Source organism: Scatophagus argus, chromosome 5 (genome assembly GCF_020382885.2).
Source record: "Scatophagus argus isolate fScaArg1 chromosome 5, fScaArg1.pri, whole genome shotgun sequence".
In the NCBI taxonomy this organism is placed as follows: domain Eukaryota; kingdom Metazoa; phylum Chordata; class Actinopteri; family Scatophagidae; genus Scatophagus; species Scatophagus argus.
The window spans coordinates 2,097,936-2,116,008 of record NC_058497.1 but is presented as its reverse complement, the minus strand read 5'-3'; the positions used below and the strand labels follow the sequence as shown (position 1 = coordinate 2,116,008).

The 18,073-nt window shown below is 39.5% G+C and overlaps 1 protein-coding gene across 3 annotated transcripts in view; it reads right to left on the bottom strand.

The window, feature by feature from the left end:
- bcas3 (BCAS3 microtubule associated cell migration factor) overlaps positions 1-18,073 on the bottom strand; it is a 304,969-nt gene that overhangs the window by 271,996 nt on the left and 14,900 nt on the right. For all 3 annotated transcript variants that reach the window (XM_046388328.1, XM_046388329.1, XM_046388330.1), the window contains exons 7-8: positions 14,885-14,957; positions 18-125 (exon numbers count right to left, since the gene is read on the bottom strand). In XM_046388328.1, the coding sequence (XP_046244284.1) occupies positions 18-125; positions 14,885-14,957 (181 nt within the window). The remainder of the gene's footprint in view (positions 1-17; positions 126-14,884; positions 14,958-18,073) is intronic.

Here is an 18,073-nt window from a genome sequence, read left to right as displayed (position 1 = left end):
TGGTGTAATAGACATACTGTTTGTTACAGTGGAGATCATAGATGGGTGTCTTGAACTGAATTGACTTGACCATCTCCCCTGTCCGTAAAGAATACAGGTCAGCACAACAGTAGGGAGGGCTTGTCCTGAAAAGAAAAAGCATATAATTAGTCTTTGAATACTCAATGCAGTCCTCAAGTAACTTTTAGAATTCGAACAGACATTTTCTGACATACATAATTTGACAGCTGGCAATGCTAACTGCAGTGGTATACTAATCTCTTGACCATGACAAAACAAACATATCCACATCCCAGACAATCAGAGACACTATTTTGTGAAAATGTAGGAAATGAACATCAAACTGCCTGCCAATAAATTGCACGCACATTCATATAGTATTTGTTTCCACTATGTCCCACTGGCCTACCCCTTCTGAGGGTCAATAAAAGGGAGTAAAATGGGAGGGCAAGGGGAAATGCTTTGTCATGCAACACATTTGCAAGAAGACTTTCTATCAACACAGCAAAGAAGAGGGTTACATGAGGGACCTATCCAACAGCAGGCAGCAGCTGCTAGTAAAGGAAAATTTAGACATAAATCTTAATCAGCACACACACACACACACACAGGTTTTCTCTCGTCTCTGCCACCCCAGGCGAGGCCTGTGGTGCCACGGTGGCTGAGGATGCAGTGGTGAAATGTGGTGTTAGTTTTGTTTCTTAAGCCATAGGAGCAAATGCTTTCAACAGTCTATTTAGTCTGCTTGTGTACACTGATTGCAGTTATATGCTTCAGTAGTTTTTAGGCATAAAGGAGGCATTAGCCAGATCTTGAAGTCAGAAGAAAGGTCAAAAAAGTGTGTCTGTAAACATATTGGCTCCAAATTTGAAATTACTATAATTGGACTGAACATTACATTGTAAAAGAACAAAAAACACCTGGATGCTTGCATTGAGTGTAATAAGACTGTGAAGGTTAGGTTAGGAGGGAAGGTTAGGCTGATCTGACAACTTGATCAGTGAGGAAACCCCCTTCCTGCACAGCAGAGCTCTGCAACACACGAACAAGGAAATAAGTTTAAACAGTGGCCAGCTATTGCCAAGTCACAGAGGGAAATCTGGACATTATTCAAATGACGAGCTCATAATGGGAAGACTTTCATCCATTACAAGACACAAGATGAGCTCAGCCATGTTGAATATTCCTTAAGCACACCATGTTCCACTGACCGACTCTGCAGTGTCAAGGTCTGTCTGCCTTCCCAATCATTACTGTTGCTCTTTTTCTTCTTTACAGTGGAAAGATATCTGCTTCTCCCATTCAAAATTCTGACACAAGCAGACACTGGAAGTACCAAAGGCAGCAGTGGGGAAAAAGAGGCCATTTTATAATGTATAATGGAGTACAGTGGTGCAGTTGAAGACATATTCAACTGACTACAAAAATGTGAAGATCCTGTAAGAGCTTGCAAATACATTCAAAGGAGGGGAAAAGTATGACACCGCAGGTAAAGAGTGTTATGTGAGGTAAAAACCTGGATGTCAAAACAAGAGTCAACAGCCACAATGCTGTGTGTTTATACTGTTGGACAAATAAAGGCCTTTTGAACACTTTAGCACATAGCTACACAGTAAATGCAACAAGGTATTTTACCTGGAACTGGCAAATGCACTTTGTTATAGAATTTTGTACTGAATCACGGCACAATCCAAAGTCAGAATCAACTCTTTACAGAACGATACTGTATATTTCTCTCGATGCTTTCACAGGCACACCCACCACTAGTCTCTGCACCAATGCATTAGACTCACTGAAAAGAACAAGGAGGTTGCATTTTTGACACACAGCTTTTGTCAGTCTGAACAGTCTAAGTGTTCCAGTGGGGGAAGTTCTTAATGGGCCTGATGATAGAGTAACCAGTCTGTCTTTGCAGCCTTTTCTTTCCCTTCCTTTCATCCCTCACCTCTTTCACCCTTGTTTCCATGGTGTTTTGACCTGATCTTTGTGTATTTGTGCAATGTTTGCCATGCCTTACAAGTATTAAGCCTTTCTTTCAATATGACAGCAAATGCCAAACAGTGTTAGTGTCTGACTGATGGTTGTGGAGGCTGTAGAATGTATTTACTAACGAAGAGCTGAAGTTGGAAGAGTGAACTAGAACTGGTTGAGTATTGTAAAAGAGTTCTTCTTAGCACAGTGCTTTAGAAGAACCGGGCTGAACAACTGAATGAGCAAAAATAAGGTCAAGGAATTATAACAGCGAGACTATTAATTATAAACTATTTTGAGCTAATTTTGATGTTACAAGCATGGAGGAGGCTCAAAGGAGGCCATAATGGCACTAATCTATTTCATAGCATTTTTGTTAGTGTATACAAAAAGCTGTGACACAACATAAAGAGAGAGACAAATTTAGAACTGTAGCCTGATGCACTGCACATGCTGAGCAAGCAACCTATTGTAATTGCCTGTGTACCTCCTGTATTCAGATCAAATACTGCAGTGATTTGGTAGCTCTTTGTTTAGTGGAAAGAGTACAACAGAGGACTTCAGTGTCTGCAGGAAGGTAGTCATTATGCTACATGAAAAGTCATGTAACATGAAATATACAATAGATATATTAAATAGATGAAAAGAATATCAACTTGACACTGTTAAAGTAACACTAATCCCCCCCCTCTTCAGAAGTAACCAATCTAACTGAAAAGGTTTCATCAAAAAATCCTGTGCTGATAATCCTGCCTGCAGTTACAGCAAACAGCTGGTAAGCCTTCGGACTCCAGCTACAATAATCTGGTTTCAACACAATGCTATGGAACGATGTCTGTAAAGTGTCTGCACAGCTGTCAAAGAATCTGCTACTCTGAGCCGATGCTCAGACCATGATTCTGAGCTGCAGCTGACACTGTGGACACAAACAGGATTCCATCACCTGGTGATAAAGCAATCACCCAGCACTGCTAACACGCTAACACACACACACACACACACAAGTTAGTTAACATCAGAGGCGGTACTTTGACACGCAATTCATTTTTTCTTAACTCAGACAAAGGCAGGAACACACACCCAAAGATGCAAGATGAAACAACCGCTGCAACAATATCCAACAACCATCTTGATGACTGATACACGAGCTAAACTTGCTGTAAGTGTATGTGTCACATGTGAATACACATACAGACAGTCATAAAGCACAGATGCAAACTAGCGTGGCTATTGTATGTTTCCCAAGCCAGCGGCTGGACAGCAGCGGCGCCAAGTGAGCCTTTAGATCTCCTAGCCCTGCCCCAAAATTATAACATTGTTCCAGGATTGTACGTGTACTCTGTGTGTGTGTGTGTATGTATGTGTGAGACACTGTTTGGATGTTAGCACAAGTGTGCTCCTCCCTCCAGTCCCTGTAAATGTTTACTGGAGAAGATAAAAGAGGTGCCACCGAAGTTCTGAACAATCCCAGATTCATTTTTCCATCCTGATGCTCCCGAACATCTCTGTCAACATTTCAGAGGTCCTCATGCTGCGAGCTTGGCTACCATTACCAATCAAGAATACAGGCATTAAGATTAATACAAAAATTTCAACCGATGATAATTTACTTTCAGGCGGCTGCATCATCGATTTCAGCATTATCAGAGTCCAATCAATCCAATTCAAAGCTCTATCCCGAAAAGTGGGCCTCTGGAATTGATTCAAAGGGACAATGATAACCTGCTATTATAGAATCAAAATGGCACAGGGTTCAATTGTTTTGCTTTTGCAGTATTTTAACAAATGACCCAGTTCTAATGGAGGCAATGCAGGGTCAGATGTAATAAGATTTCCTGATGCTGGGGACGTTGGGGCGTAGGTTGAAAGCAAGGCTAAATCACAATTATCATTATGGATCATGGCGGGATGTCAGTCCTTGCACATGTTAAGGTGACGCCGAGCACCATTCCCCAGCTCAGTAACAGGCCTATTATGATGGCCCTATTAGATCAATGTGTCAATTACTATTACTCAAACCGGCCCTTGGGTCTGAAAGGATACAAAATGAGGGAGATGGGGGAAAGAAGGCTTTGCTCATTTACTTCCTCTGATAGGACAAGAAGCTACTTCAAAAATTAAGGAGAAAAAGAAGCAGCCCTGCCAGATATGGAACACACAAAATGCATGATGATAACAGCACATGAGCAAATTGGCAATTCAATTTTGTGAGATTCTCAGTCTTGTTTACTTATTCTTTGATAAGAAGTTCTCTAATTAATTATGATTTTCATTTCATCCTAGTTTTCTATGTTAGGATCTCCTAATTAGCCGAAAACCCAAAGTACACCTTAGGCTGATGGAGATGTCAGCAGTTTCGCTGGTATTTGTCATAAATCAAATTACTGGGCCAACTAAAGATGTCTTTGGGAAACATCCCTAGAGAACCGTGAGCAACAACAACAAAAAAAAAAGCCAATTGACTGAGTAGATGTGGTGCTTTTTTCCTGGCTAAATGGCAACATTGCTGGTGGTTACATGAAAAGTCAGGGTATCAAAAAAGTTATTAGAATTTAATTTACTCATGAGACCATAAAATCTGATGCAATCTATCTACACCAAAAGTCACTGAGGCATTTCAAACAAAAACTCACCATCAAGGGGGATAGGGGATTGACATCACACATGTCTGTATAGTCAGCACAGTAAATGGTGGAGGTATCAATACAGTCTGAATGTAAATGGTGGACCAGCCAATTGCCAGCCTGCCATCCCTAGAGCACCGCTACCAATGTTGGTTAAAAGGTTTTGCAGAAAAGAATTTTCTTACTCACTGTGAAACACTGTATCATCATATTGACATACGAACATTTTATCCAATATCAAGCTGTAGTCAATGCACAGCTTTCACTTTTAACGGCAACGATCATCTACAGTAAAAGCTATTAGATTTGCCTTGGGTCAAGATCTCAACATTCCAAAATTAGTCTTCCTTAATCCTAAATTGCTATGCTGTAAAGCAACAAGAGGGCACACCTGCTGAATCCATCTCCCCTTTTGGACTGGCCCCACATTAAACTCTGGCTGCTTGGGTCATTTTCCTGTCCTACTGCTCTGCCACTGTACCAGATTTGGAAAACCTACTAAAAACACAATGTTTAAAGTGACTTTTGAAACCATGTGTTAGTCTCATGTTTAGAGATACAACTGTTTACAATATGGTCATTACGGACCATTATGAATGGCCCGTCTCATTAATGTCCCATTATCATCGGTCTAGTCTGTGTACTTCCTCTTTGATGAAACATGTTGACATCTGCTATTTTAATTTTCACATCAATGCTTTGATTCTTCCATGAGCACTTTCCCTCTTGCTGAGAGAATCTGCACAAGTCTTTTTATGAACATGAACTAAAGGGGATCAAAACCACAAGATTTCGTGTGGCTGTGGAAAGCATACATGGAAGAGTGAGGAGGAATTAAAAAGCAGGCAAATAAATTCATTTACAAGGAAGGGACGTCACCACATTTCCGACTGGTGCAAAGTTTTATAAGCTCCCCAAATACGAACGACAATTACATGCTGTGGAAATGCTAAACAAATACAACCTTGGTTTGGGAAGTCAAGGCTGGTTTTGTTTAAAGAGAAAATGTAATGCTCCAAGTTGAATTTCAGAGGAAGAGCATTTCCACTGGGGTTCAACTGATAGGGCCTTTTGAATACCGAAGCCAGAAATTTAAGATCAACACTGGCAATATCCAATAGTTTACGCCAGCATTCAACAAGTACTCCACAAGCTCTTTGCAGAATTTTCCTTTTGGCAGGATAGGAAAGCAGCCTGGAAATCTTTTAGACAACGTGACTCTAAAACTCTCTCTCTCCACTGCATCTTGAAAGGCAAATAGTTGACATGCTAAGTTGAATTTTGACCTTGGAACCAGAAACTGACCACATAATACTACCTTAGCGTTCATTTCAATCATTTCACATGAACTTTATCATAACATGGAGCTGTCATGGAATTATATATTTTGTGACAATTTTCATGTTTTCTTAGCACTTTAAGGACTTTCATCCATGTGTCCATTGCCGATCATATTTTCATCTATAATTTCATGAAAACTGGAAGACAAAAAGTGCACTGCAACATTCTTTCCCTACTCCTTCCTGTTATTTGTTTTGTTTTTGTCCTCTCATTCTCAGCTCTATCCCTGCTCCCCCATACCCAACAAACACTGGCCACATCAGAGCCTGCTGGGGGCCTGGAGGGAGCCACAACGATTCCGGCAAGCTGCAGGCATTAGTAGGAAAGTAATTAGGGTAAAAAGTTCAGCCACAGCTCCATGTCTGCAGCACTGCCAGAAATACATTTCCTTCACTGTTTAATACTGCACACACTGTATAATGGCCAGAACACTGTCCTGTATGTGTGTCTGTGTGTGTGGGTTTATGTAGACTCTTACTTACTTCATACTCTTGAGTGTTTATGTTAAGGCATCGCATTATAGCTAAAAATGAGCAAAATAACAATTGAATCAGACTGTACAGGCCACAAAAAGGTAACTTTCAGGACTACCCAACAATAAATACTGCAACAATGAAAAGAAATTCAACATATGAATTTATACATATGCAGGCCATAAATCCTGTTTACTTCTTCCTTTGACAGCAGTGAAGTGGACATTAATATTCATTACCAAAACCATAGCTTGCATTAGATCCAATTTTAGCCATTTTAGCTCTGTATGCCAATTTTCTGTCTAAGTTAAGTGGAAGCACTTGACACAAGAAACATCTGGTCATGGAAGAATTCTTTCTTCTCCTTAGACATTTTAAGTCTGTATCGAGAAATGTGACGAGTTAACTTAGCATTTTCATATCTGTTTGTGGACAAAGATACGAGCTGGAGGACCACTTTTAGGACACAACATTTTTGTGTTACAGTGCAGCTGACTTTTAGTAGAACCGTTGTCTGACTGCGATAGAGGGAACAAGAAGTCGTTCTGGTTAATGACCACTTGAAACCTCAATGGAAAAACAAAACAAAACAAACAAAAAAAATACCTAACAACTATAAAAGATATTAGGGCACAGTTTTTTTCTTGTCACAGGAAACTTTGAGTTCTATTGTGTTCCAGTATGCATGAAAAGGGCTGTTCAAAGCTGCAATCTGCTGATGCTCTTAGGGTAACAGACTGAAGGTGAATACATGACAGGATGAATGTACAGTAAATTCATTCATTCATTTTCTATACCGCTTGTCCATCAGGGTCGCGGGGGAGCTGGAGCCTATCCCAGCTGACTACGGGCGAGAGGTGGGGTACATTCTGGACTGGGCGCCAGTCAATCGCAGAGCTTGCACAGTAAATACCAACCGAAATTCTCGACACTATTTTTTACATGTATGTAATATCATAGTGTCAAAACAGGGCCTACATTACTGAGAACTTAGAACTTAGTGTACATATTCCTGAAAACACTCCTAGTTCAGAGAAGGACTTCCTACATTGACAATGGGAGAACAATATGGCCTGGAGAAACTTCAATGTCACTGCTTTATGACACCCTGATTAACTAAGTAGGAAGTATAATGATATAGTGTAGGTTTCCTGACAGTTGCAGTTTGGATTTTAGAAAATGGTAAAATCAGACCCCTTGAAATAGACATTTTTATGTGAAGGCTTTATGTAGCTAGTCAACTAATATAGACGACTAAGCTATCTTGGTTATATATGCAGGAATATGATGGCAAAATAAAAAGCTTATATCTCATTTACCAATAAGTCACTTGCTTTGGGCTCTTAAAAGCTACTCTAGTGGCTGCATCATACATGTACAGTTTTGCACAAGCAGTGATGATGCTGCATACCCTCTAGGGGCTGTGGGGAAATCACAAAAAAAAAGTTTTTTTTCTCTTCCAATGTCCAATAATCCAGTAATGTCACCTAGTGTGAACACACTGGCCTCGGTGCTTCCTTTTCAATCCCACAAAAGATTAGTCAAGACAAGACAATAGTGTATCCATGCTAGCAGCTCTGGTAGGTAGTATTTGCACAATGTGCCAACAGGCTAGCATTCTCACCATGAAAATGTTAAAGTATGTACACCCTTAGTTTAGCAGGTTAACATGCTAACATTTGAAAAATTGCACTAAACACAATGTACAGAGGCTGATGAAAATCTCATTAGTTTTATTGGTCATAAACCAAAGTAATGGGCATGTTAAATTTTTTCACAAAGGACAGAAAATGTCATGGGATGGCATGGTCTGTGGGATTCATTCTCTGAGCCAAAGTGATGGACTAACCCACAGACTGGCATAAAGCCACACTGCTAACGTGGAGTAGATCACCTACTGAGCTCTCTGAAATTTTAGTAAAGATGGGGTTAATTAAGGTAAAATGCTTTTACTGGTAAAACTCATTAAATGATTTTTGGCCACTAAAGACTTGAGGCTAAATCTGAGATACTAGAAAAATATGAAACCACCCCTTTATCTTCCATCCTACATCAGGAGAAAATTACATTATTACTGCTATATACTCAGATTAATGTAAAGGGAAAGGAAAGGTTTAAATGCTAGTAAAATAAAATATTAATTGTTTTGACCACAGAGGCCTGGTTTAGGGAATGGGGTTGTGGTAAAGGTTTGAAAAGTCATTACTAATCATTCAGCCTGTCGGGTGTGTTTATATGCACCACTTCCAGTACTACTGAGTTTAATCTGACTTCCTATTTGAAGGGGGAAAACTGGCGAGGCAGAACACATTTTCGACAGACATAAAACAGACATGAAAGTCAAAATAAACTCTCCGGAGTGAAGCCTGAGCCCCGAAGCTCTGCCTATGCGCTGAACAAGTGTGTGTGTGTGTGTGTGTGTGTGTGTGTGTGTGTGTGTGTGTGTGGGGCAAGGAAAAGGGGGGAAGTAGAAGACCAGATTACAGCCACTCTCATTTCCACACAGGCGCATGACAAAAGGGTCCGGGAATGATTTCATCAAAACTTTTTTTTTTTTTTTTCCTCGAAGAATGTGAAACTTCTGCCCACAAACTGGAGCCTAACTTTTGAGACCAAGAAGAAGAGTTTCTGTCACTAGTGTCTGTGGACTACGATGTCCTTTCTGAACATCATGATGAAAGTAAAAGTACAAATGAAATACACACAGTGTCTTCAGGATAACTTGCATGTATCCTACACAAAAAAAACAGCAGGCTTGGCCAGCATGAGCGCATGTGTGCCTGTGTCCACGGTTGGTCATAATGTGACAGTAAAGAACACTGTAACCTCATGGTGGATAAAAAGCATCACTTCTCCAAATCCTCTTAATCTGGGACCTCGTTTTATACAAATGCTTGATGATTTCCATTTAATACACTTTAGAAGATGGATACATCCGGTCCACAGTGGAAAACCTGTCATGAAAATGCACTGAAACACAAGGGCTTAGTGCCACAATGGGTTTTTGCTATCAAGTGTTTGAATGTGTGTATGAGATAAGTGGAATTTATTGCTTACAACCATGTAATTAATAACCTGTGTTATTTCACCACAGGATTTTAAGCAGATTTAAAGATCCCCTCCACATGTGTATTAAGGCACTCAAAAAAAAAATTCTAATGTGTGTTTGACATGGTTTATGCAGAAAAAAAACTAAATTACATTACAATCCTTAAAATGACACCTACTCCTTCTTCCTCACTAAAAATTCCAGACTATATGAATATATAAATATCTTTCATTTCATACACTATATAGACAAAAGTATTTGGGCACACCTCTTTAAGATGGAATTCAGGTCTAGGATGGGTTTTTTCAAGGGTCGGATTGGCCCCCTTACTTCCAGGGAAAGGAATTCTTAATATTTCACCATACCAACACATTTTGGACAATCCTATGCCTCCAACCCTACAGCAACAGCCCCGAGAAGGCCATCCTCCACCTCGGTACGACTGAACCCCAGTATACAAAGCAAGGTCCACAAAGACATGACCAGATGAGTCCATTGCAGAAGAACCCAACTGGCCCACACAGAGCCATCACCTCAACCCAATCAAACACCCCCAGGAAAAACTGGAAAGGAGACCGTGAGCCAGTCCTTCCCATCCAACACTATTGCCCAATCCCACAGACACTCCACTGCATGAATGGGCAAAACCCCCACAGAAACACTCCATAATCCTGAGGAAGGCCTTCCCAGAAGAGTGGAAGTGGACACTGTCGCAGCCAATGTCCATGCACTTAGAATGTGAAGTCAGCAAGGTCTGCATTGGTGTAATGGTCAGGTGTCCCAATACCTTTGTCTATATAGAGTAAGTTTAACTACTGGACGCATAATGCCTGCTACTGTACTGGATGTAGGAGACCATTTTCAGTGTATGTGCATGGGGGGGCTTCATATCACAAATCAATCCAGCTTGCTTGTAGAAAATGGAGAGATGGAAGAGGTCAGAAGCTCTCTGCACATTTATTGTGCAAACATGGAATGCTTGGGTTTGGTTTGATTCAAATCTGTTCATTCCAATACTAGTAAAATAATCACTGTCAAATAACTACGGAACACAGGAAAGACGCAAAGATTCAACTCCATCTGCCTTTAGACAGTATATGCAGTGATAATTGGGCTATAAAAAAATGACCAGCTTGCTCAATAAAATTGTCACATTTAATTTTTGAAAGAACATAAAAAGGTTTTTAAGATGATCGGATTTATGAAAAATCCATTACTTATTTAGGAGAGTTAAAATAAATAGTCTGTTTGAGAAAAGAAAAACATTTTAGGACATATTTTAAACGTTGCTGGAACCATAACATAACTTGACCAAATATGCTCGTCTCTCATGCTAATCTTGTTGGCATGGGAGCAGGAGTATTCAAAATGCTCTGAATAAAATGCAAACAGTTTGAAGCATTTTTGTTGACAACACAACAACTACATCAAAAGAGCGAGCCTAAGCAAGACAAAACATGCTACAGATGAATTACAATAATACTGGATCATTAGTAGATCTACAATGATCTACACCACACCTAGGTAGTGAAGGAGAAGGAAAGCAGTTTTATTTATTCATTCATTTATTTACTTATTGCTGCTTTGATATAACGAAATAAAATGACTTTGTCACTGGTTTAGGAAACTAATAACAAGAGGGAAACTATAACAGTTATTACATTATAAATTATTCTGGCCAATTATTTTCTCAATTAATTGATTAATTTTTTGTTCTATAAAATGTCAAATAATAGCTGAAATACTCAATTTTTCACACTCTCACACAGTTTGCTAAAGTCCAACATAACTATCAACAACTATCAACTAACAATAAATGTGACAACTCCTCAAAGCGGAGAACTGGGGTTACAGAATATTTAGAATTTTTGTTTAGCTATGAATATAACAATTAATACATTATAAAAATCTTGCTGATTCAGTTTCTATTCAGCTGAGAACATTCATCTGTATTAGGAGTACCCTGAAATAGCACATTCAGTTGTCATCTGCTCGGTGAAAGAGAATTATATTGGTTTAAAGAAAAAAGGCCCACATCCTCCCAGCATCTGGAGATGTTGTGAGGGGGTAGCTGGAGGTTGGAAATGTCACCAACAGTTCCCAAACTCTCAAGAACAAAGCGTGCTTGTTCATCGCTGAACTTTTTGCCCAAGAAGTATCTGCACTCAAACACCCACAATCACTTAAGTTGCCTCCATCTTAGCCATAAAATTTACATTCATTCTGAGAGAGCAGCCTTAAATCGCCCAGAATTTTAGTACCTGTGGATGTAATTAAAATGAATGAAAATAATAACAAGACTAAGAAGGGAAAGGAAACACAAATCCTTTCCAGAAATGTGAGCAGACATACCAAGGTCTGCAATGGCACCAGCATTCTTTACTAATTCCCAAAGCCCACTGGCACTGGTGCAGAGAGTGAAAGGGACGCATTTGTAGCTCTACTGTCAAGAAAATCACTAGATCCATACATTGTTTGGACTTAACGCATAATCCTTTCCATTGATAAAATTATGTTGAGTGTGCCTGGCTGGAAATCCACAAGTACAGGGCTTCAGCACACATGCTTTTTCCCTTCTCTGGTTTTCCTTTAATTTGCAAATCTTGTAATCTAAGCCTAGAGCTGACTGAACCAACTTCTAAACCAGCACTGCTGTAGCGGCCAAGGATCCAATCTGTTTTCCATTTAAGTGTCAAGACGGCATCCTTTTTGGTGGTTAACAAAATCTGTTATTTCAAAATGATTATATGCTAAAAATTGTGTGAGGACCCTAGTAAGTTTATGAACAGGCCCAATGGAAAGTACTGCGCCGCGCCCGGAAGCCTTTTTCCTCGTCTTTGACCAGAGTGTTATTTACCAAGCACTTCTGTAGGGGAAGAACCAGGCTGTGCCATTCAGCCAGAGGTCAGGGTTTCTGCCTTTCAACACAGTGCATGTTTTCAGCATTAGTGTCGAGCGACGCCTGGATGATTCGCCAAACCTTCAAAAAGCTGCCTGTCTCAGTGTCAGTGAGGACATAGGAAAAGCAGAAGCAACAGCAGCGGCGTCAGAGACACAGGGGCAGCAGTCCCTGGAAAACATCAAGAAGGTGGTCTCCATCATGACCCAGTTGAAGACAGACTTCCTTATTTCATTTCCCGGAGAGGATATATTGAGTTAAATTTTGTGTTGCTCTGGAAGAGCAGCAAAAGTAAAGGGAGGAGGGGTGAAAAGGGAAGGGCATGGACCGGGTATGGAGAGGTGCCTTGGTGTTTGTCACTTTTTAAACTCCCTTTCTTTCATTGAACAAAGACATGGCAGTCCAGGTAAGCTCTGAGAATCCCAGGGTTCTGCGCATCGGTTTAGCCTCCTTTGAATGTACTGTATCGGCCTATGGGGAGCTCAGGTACTGCTCAAATTCCAAACATAGTGCACTAAAAAGCCATGAATGGTTCATGGTTCTTGTCCCTGAACCAACATCACTAGCTAGGCTCCAACTGGGTGCATGTGAAGGGTTCATAACAAGAAATTGGGTGCCCTTTGATGCCTCTTATTATTAACAGAAAATTACTTTCAGATGTAGGATTTGTACTTCATAACATTGCAAAGAGTAAAACACTTTCTACACTCTTCTCCTCTCTTCCTCTCTTCTCCACATGACAAAATGTCATGAGGATGGATCATTCCAACAGCACATAGAGCTTTAGTTTCTGCCCTTTTGGTAATTCCTCTAAAATTAATCCTAGAAAGACATACTTATACTCTCTGGCCACTTAATCAGTTAAGGTGCACCTACACAATTTAATGTAATCCAATACAACAAATACACTACAAATTACATTACTACAAATTTACATTTAGAAGCGAGAATGTTTAGACTTTGTGAGGATTTTGTCATGAAGATGTGCCAGAGAGGTGTTAGTTCAAATTTATATTTATTATTGAAGTCATAGTTAGTGTTGGGGGTGTTGTACTGGACTATATTATATTGAAATGTGTTTCTAATGTTCTCAAGCTTCAAACAAATGCTCAGAGTGATTCAGATAGACAGACAGGTTCATGGTGCCCCTTGTTTCCCTGTGTTTCTCAGTGTCTCTCTGAGTGAGAGGACTGAACACGAGGTTTCAAAATTTTAACAACAAGAACAGGCAATATGTGAAGGTGGAGTTGTAAAAATATCAAATCTTGGCCTTGTAATATTTCAAACATATGTCAAATGACATTCATTACATTGTAAGGCAGTCATGGGTTACACATATGGCAAGGATTTATCCAAAAGCAACATCTAATTAAAGCTTGTCTAATCAATATTTTTGTATGAACAATGGGTCAAATGACTATGTATAATGTATGTACAAACAATTATTCCCAACTCTACAGGGTTTTTTCACATCTTTCAGCAAACTGTTCTCGTTTAACAGCCAGTTGTCTTGATCCTCTTCAAAGATTTGGAAAGTTTCAAAGATAACCAACTTCTTATCTCTACTGTCCCTTACATTTGAGAAAACAACAGTGACATTGGCAGCAGATCATATCAGCTGTCATTAATTAATGCTAATTCTGTTACAACAGGCCATCCCGTTACACATTTGATTTTGATTTTGACTTTGGACTTGATTTTGGCCTGACCAGTAACCAGCAACGTCTTTACCAGCTTTTATAACTGATACAAGATATAGCACAAGATACATTCTGCCACAATTAAAAATTCCTATTCTTTAACACACATTGCTTGTTGTACCACTTATGGTTTAATTTAAGGCCCTTGTGTGTTTTCAGTTTACATTATATGTTACAGACAAGTCATATAACCCAAAGGTTTGTCTTAATTACTATATGCAATGGGGAAATTGTGGAGTCATATTTATTGTTTATTTTAATACATTTTGTGTGTTTTTTACATTTATTGATTTATGTATGAAAGTGTTTCATTCATATGTTTGTTAACTGTAGTACTACCAATATTGTCCTCAAATGACTTCTATTCCAGCCAAATATAATTGCAGGAGTAGTAACGCAACCATCTGGCAGATGATGTCCTCATCGGTGAGAGCAACTGCTTCAGTGTTTGTTTGCAATCTTACACATGTAGAACTTGTAATTTTTCCACTGCAGGGTAGAGTTCAACTCACCTCAACTCTACGTACTTTAACTTTTGTCTGTGATGTTTTACACTGCAGGCGATATCTGCAGTGTTTTCATGTCACCTTTTCGTCAGGCTCAGCTCACTTGGAACCTCAACCAAGGTGATATGACAAACCTACCAATTACCAGATACTATCCACAATGGATAAAGAAAATAAAAGGGAGTTGAGTCACACCATGCAGTGGAAACACAGCTTTACAGAAGCACATGGAAGAAGACAGAAGAGAATTTTAGTCATTAAAACATTTAAGATCCTGTTGCGAGGAGGTGAGTTCAGCTTTATTATGATGAGTGAACTCACCCAGAGGACCCTGTGCTCTTGCAAACACCCAGCAGGGGCCTCTTGTCAGCAAAACTGTCCATCTTCAGAGGACCTGAGGAAAAGGAGTCACAGAAAGAGGCAGATGAGAAACAGAATGATCCGCACACAACAAAGAGGGACATTCTTTAAACAAGCATGTGAGGCCTCTAGAGCTGCCCACCCTCATTCAACAGGCAGCCTATTACCATGACAGGAAACGTGCTGATTACATTACTACTGTTGCCCTGTAATTCAATTATGGTCACAAAACATTTTTGATTGAGATTTTTTTTTTCCAAAATCAGGCCTTGTTTTGCAAATTAGTGGTCCAGCTAAAATATGGAATCCACATACTATAATAAACAAAATGTTATAAAACAATACCTGTCAGAATTGAATTGAGCTGGATACATTTCATGAATGTTACAAAAGGGAGCAAGATTTTCTTTTCTACTTTTTTGTTTGTTTTGGGGTTTCAGGGTGGAATTACAGCATGGTTAAAAAAAATAAAAAACAGTAGGCGCATCTATAAAAATGAAGAGAAAACATGTTGCATTAAGTGGACTGAACCCATATTTTCCCTGATTGTTTCATTCTTGTAGATGGACGGCGAGACAGGGGATTGAGGGGATGGGGGCACTTAAGACTGAAGAAGATGTTACCCTTTTGAGGACTGTAATTTGAGGCTTGACGGTAATCAGCCTGAGTTCCTGTGGTATGGCGTGAGAGCAAATGTGCCTTCCATACGAGCCTTTAACACTCCCAACAAGGTTCTTTCTTTTTCATGTTTCTATGATCAGACATCATTTCCAGTCGAGGTATTCAGACGAAAAAAAACAAATATGACTGTTAGAGACGTAGTGAAATGACACATTTTACTAAAATAAACCCTCTGGGCAAAAAAATGCAACATTTAATGAATAGAGAGACTTCTGATTTGAAGTGGACAGTAACTTTTGCATGTTTCAATGTAGCAGGAACCTGATGATTGTTTTGATAATACTACATTACATGGCTGCGGGAGCATCCCAAGTGTAGTTCTACTGCAAAGACACAAACTGCCCTCCACTGACAAAGAGCACAAAGAGCTACAGTACAGGTTATTATATACACTCATATTTCCTCAATGTTCATTTGTTATCAATTGAGGGAACAGCGTTGCCTCATTTTCCAAGACAGCGGAAGATGATAGGTTGTAAACTCCAAAAAGGATGTGGACAAACGCAAATACTCCCTTTGGAAAACCACTACTTCCCTCTCTATTCGAGGAAAGGGAAACCTTGCCTTATTATAATCAACACCTATTTTCGGGTCCTTCTAAGTCCGCCCTCCCACAGCCTCACATCTCAGACAATTGGCCTTTTAATGGCTCACCACAGTGCAACACTGTTTGCGCCCTGGCAGATTGCAATCAGTGTCCTTCCCCCCAGTAGTACAATTCATATTTATTTTCTGCTGAGAGAATTGCTCCCCTCATGTGTTCAGGCTATCTGCTGCTTCTTATTACTGTGGCTTGCTTTCATCCACTTCCAGCACTTTTCAAATGCTGCCATTGTATGTTGTTGAAATCTGCCAAAAGACCGGAACAGGGACAGAGAACAAAAAGGCGATTTTCTCACCAAACAAAAAAAAAAAAAAAAAAAAAAAAGCCACAAACACAAACCAGTAGGATATATGTCTGCTTTCACAGCACTGATTGACACCTGCAGAGATGAAACTTAAACTCTATGTCTGGAAAGGATGTAATCAGTGGAACAACTAAACCATTTGCATCACAGCTTTGAGGTTATGAGTTCTGGTTCATTCATGCTGCATTCAACTTTTCAGTGTCTGAAAAAGGACGAGGTACCAGTGAAACATTTGTTTGTCAGTGCTGTGACTGTTTCACTATTTAAGGAAACATAAAAGAGGTCAAATGTTTCAACGTTGCTGATACACCAATTGAACGTCAGTAATGTATTTTAGAAGCATTTTTTTGTTATATTTGCTGAAAATCTCTCAACATCCCAGCAGAAATCCATCAACAATATGCTATGCTATAAAGGGAGAAAAGACAAGAAACAAACATCTTGGGCTATCACAGCCCTGTAACCAGCCCACCTGGCTTCCAAATTTCATCCATACTAGTGTGGCAGCTTGACAACCGTAAGTTGCAACAATAGCCATGTTCATTGTTTACTTAGCATGATATTGTTACGTGTTTTCTAACATGTGAATGAAATGAGTACAAACTATTGTACGAAAGTGTCAGCGCAGTACAACTGTTGGCTCATAGCCTCTATGAATCACAGCTAGGTAATACTGATGTGCTGGGCGAGTGCTCATCATTCAGGTTACACTAAGGGCACCAGCAGCCTTGAGTCAATACTTGTCAGCTGCTGGGAACGTTTACAGGTTGTACTTCTGAACAGTTAAGTCCACATTCCACTCCACTTTCTGCACTCTGGTAGATTATGCAATTTAAGCAGGCCAGAAGAGTTTGTCCGGATCCACTAGGGTGACATTTCAAATACAGAACACGATGGGAGGCTTTCTGAAGGTCTTCCTCAGAACAGATTTTCCATCATAGCCTTATGATGACAAGACTCAGCTTAATAACTTTAACAGTTCTCTTTAACTTGGATGGCATGATGACCACTATGATATCAAACACATTTTTTTTTTTTTTATGATAAATCTATATTTTTGGTCATTTTTCCTAGCGTCCATGCTTGTCGGACTGATGGCAGCCAAGGAGACATGACACCATCGCTAGTCAAGTTTCCAACCAAATTTAGTTCAAATTTTAACTGAGTTTCTTTAACAATCAAAACAAAACATCAATTGATTAAAATAGTTTTGCTAACCCTATTTCTATTGCTCTTTGTCACATTTTCTCTTTCAAAAATTAGCCATTTCAGCTCAGGATGGGTGTCAAAGAATGGTATTAAACTGGCACCAATTCCCGATTGGTCAGTCCTGAAATATTGTTAAGCTCCAGGGCAAATGGTAATGATATTAACAGCTGTTCATGTTAATAGCTGTTGTTTTCAAATTCCCAACCTTCTTCTAATGATGAAGCTAGCAGTAAGCACTGACACTGATTAGCAGTATTAGTATCAAGAGAATCCTATCAAGACATGTCTTTGATCATTTATTCTGTAACATTATGTTTTTAATTTCCATTCCAATGTAGTTTTTTTATGCAGA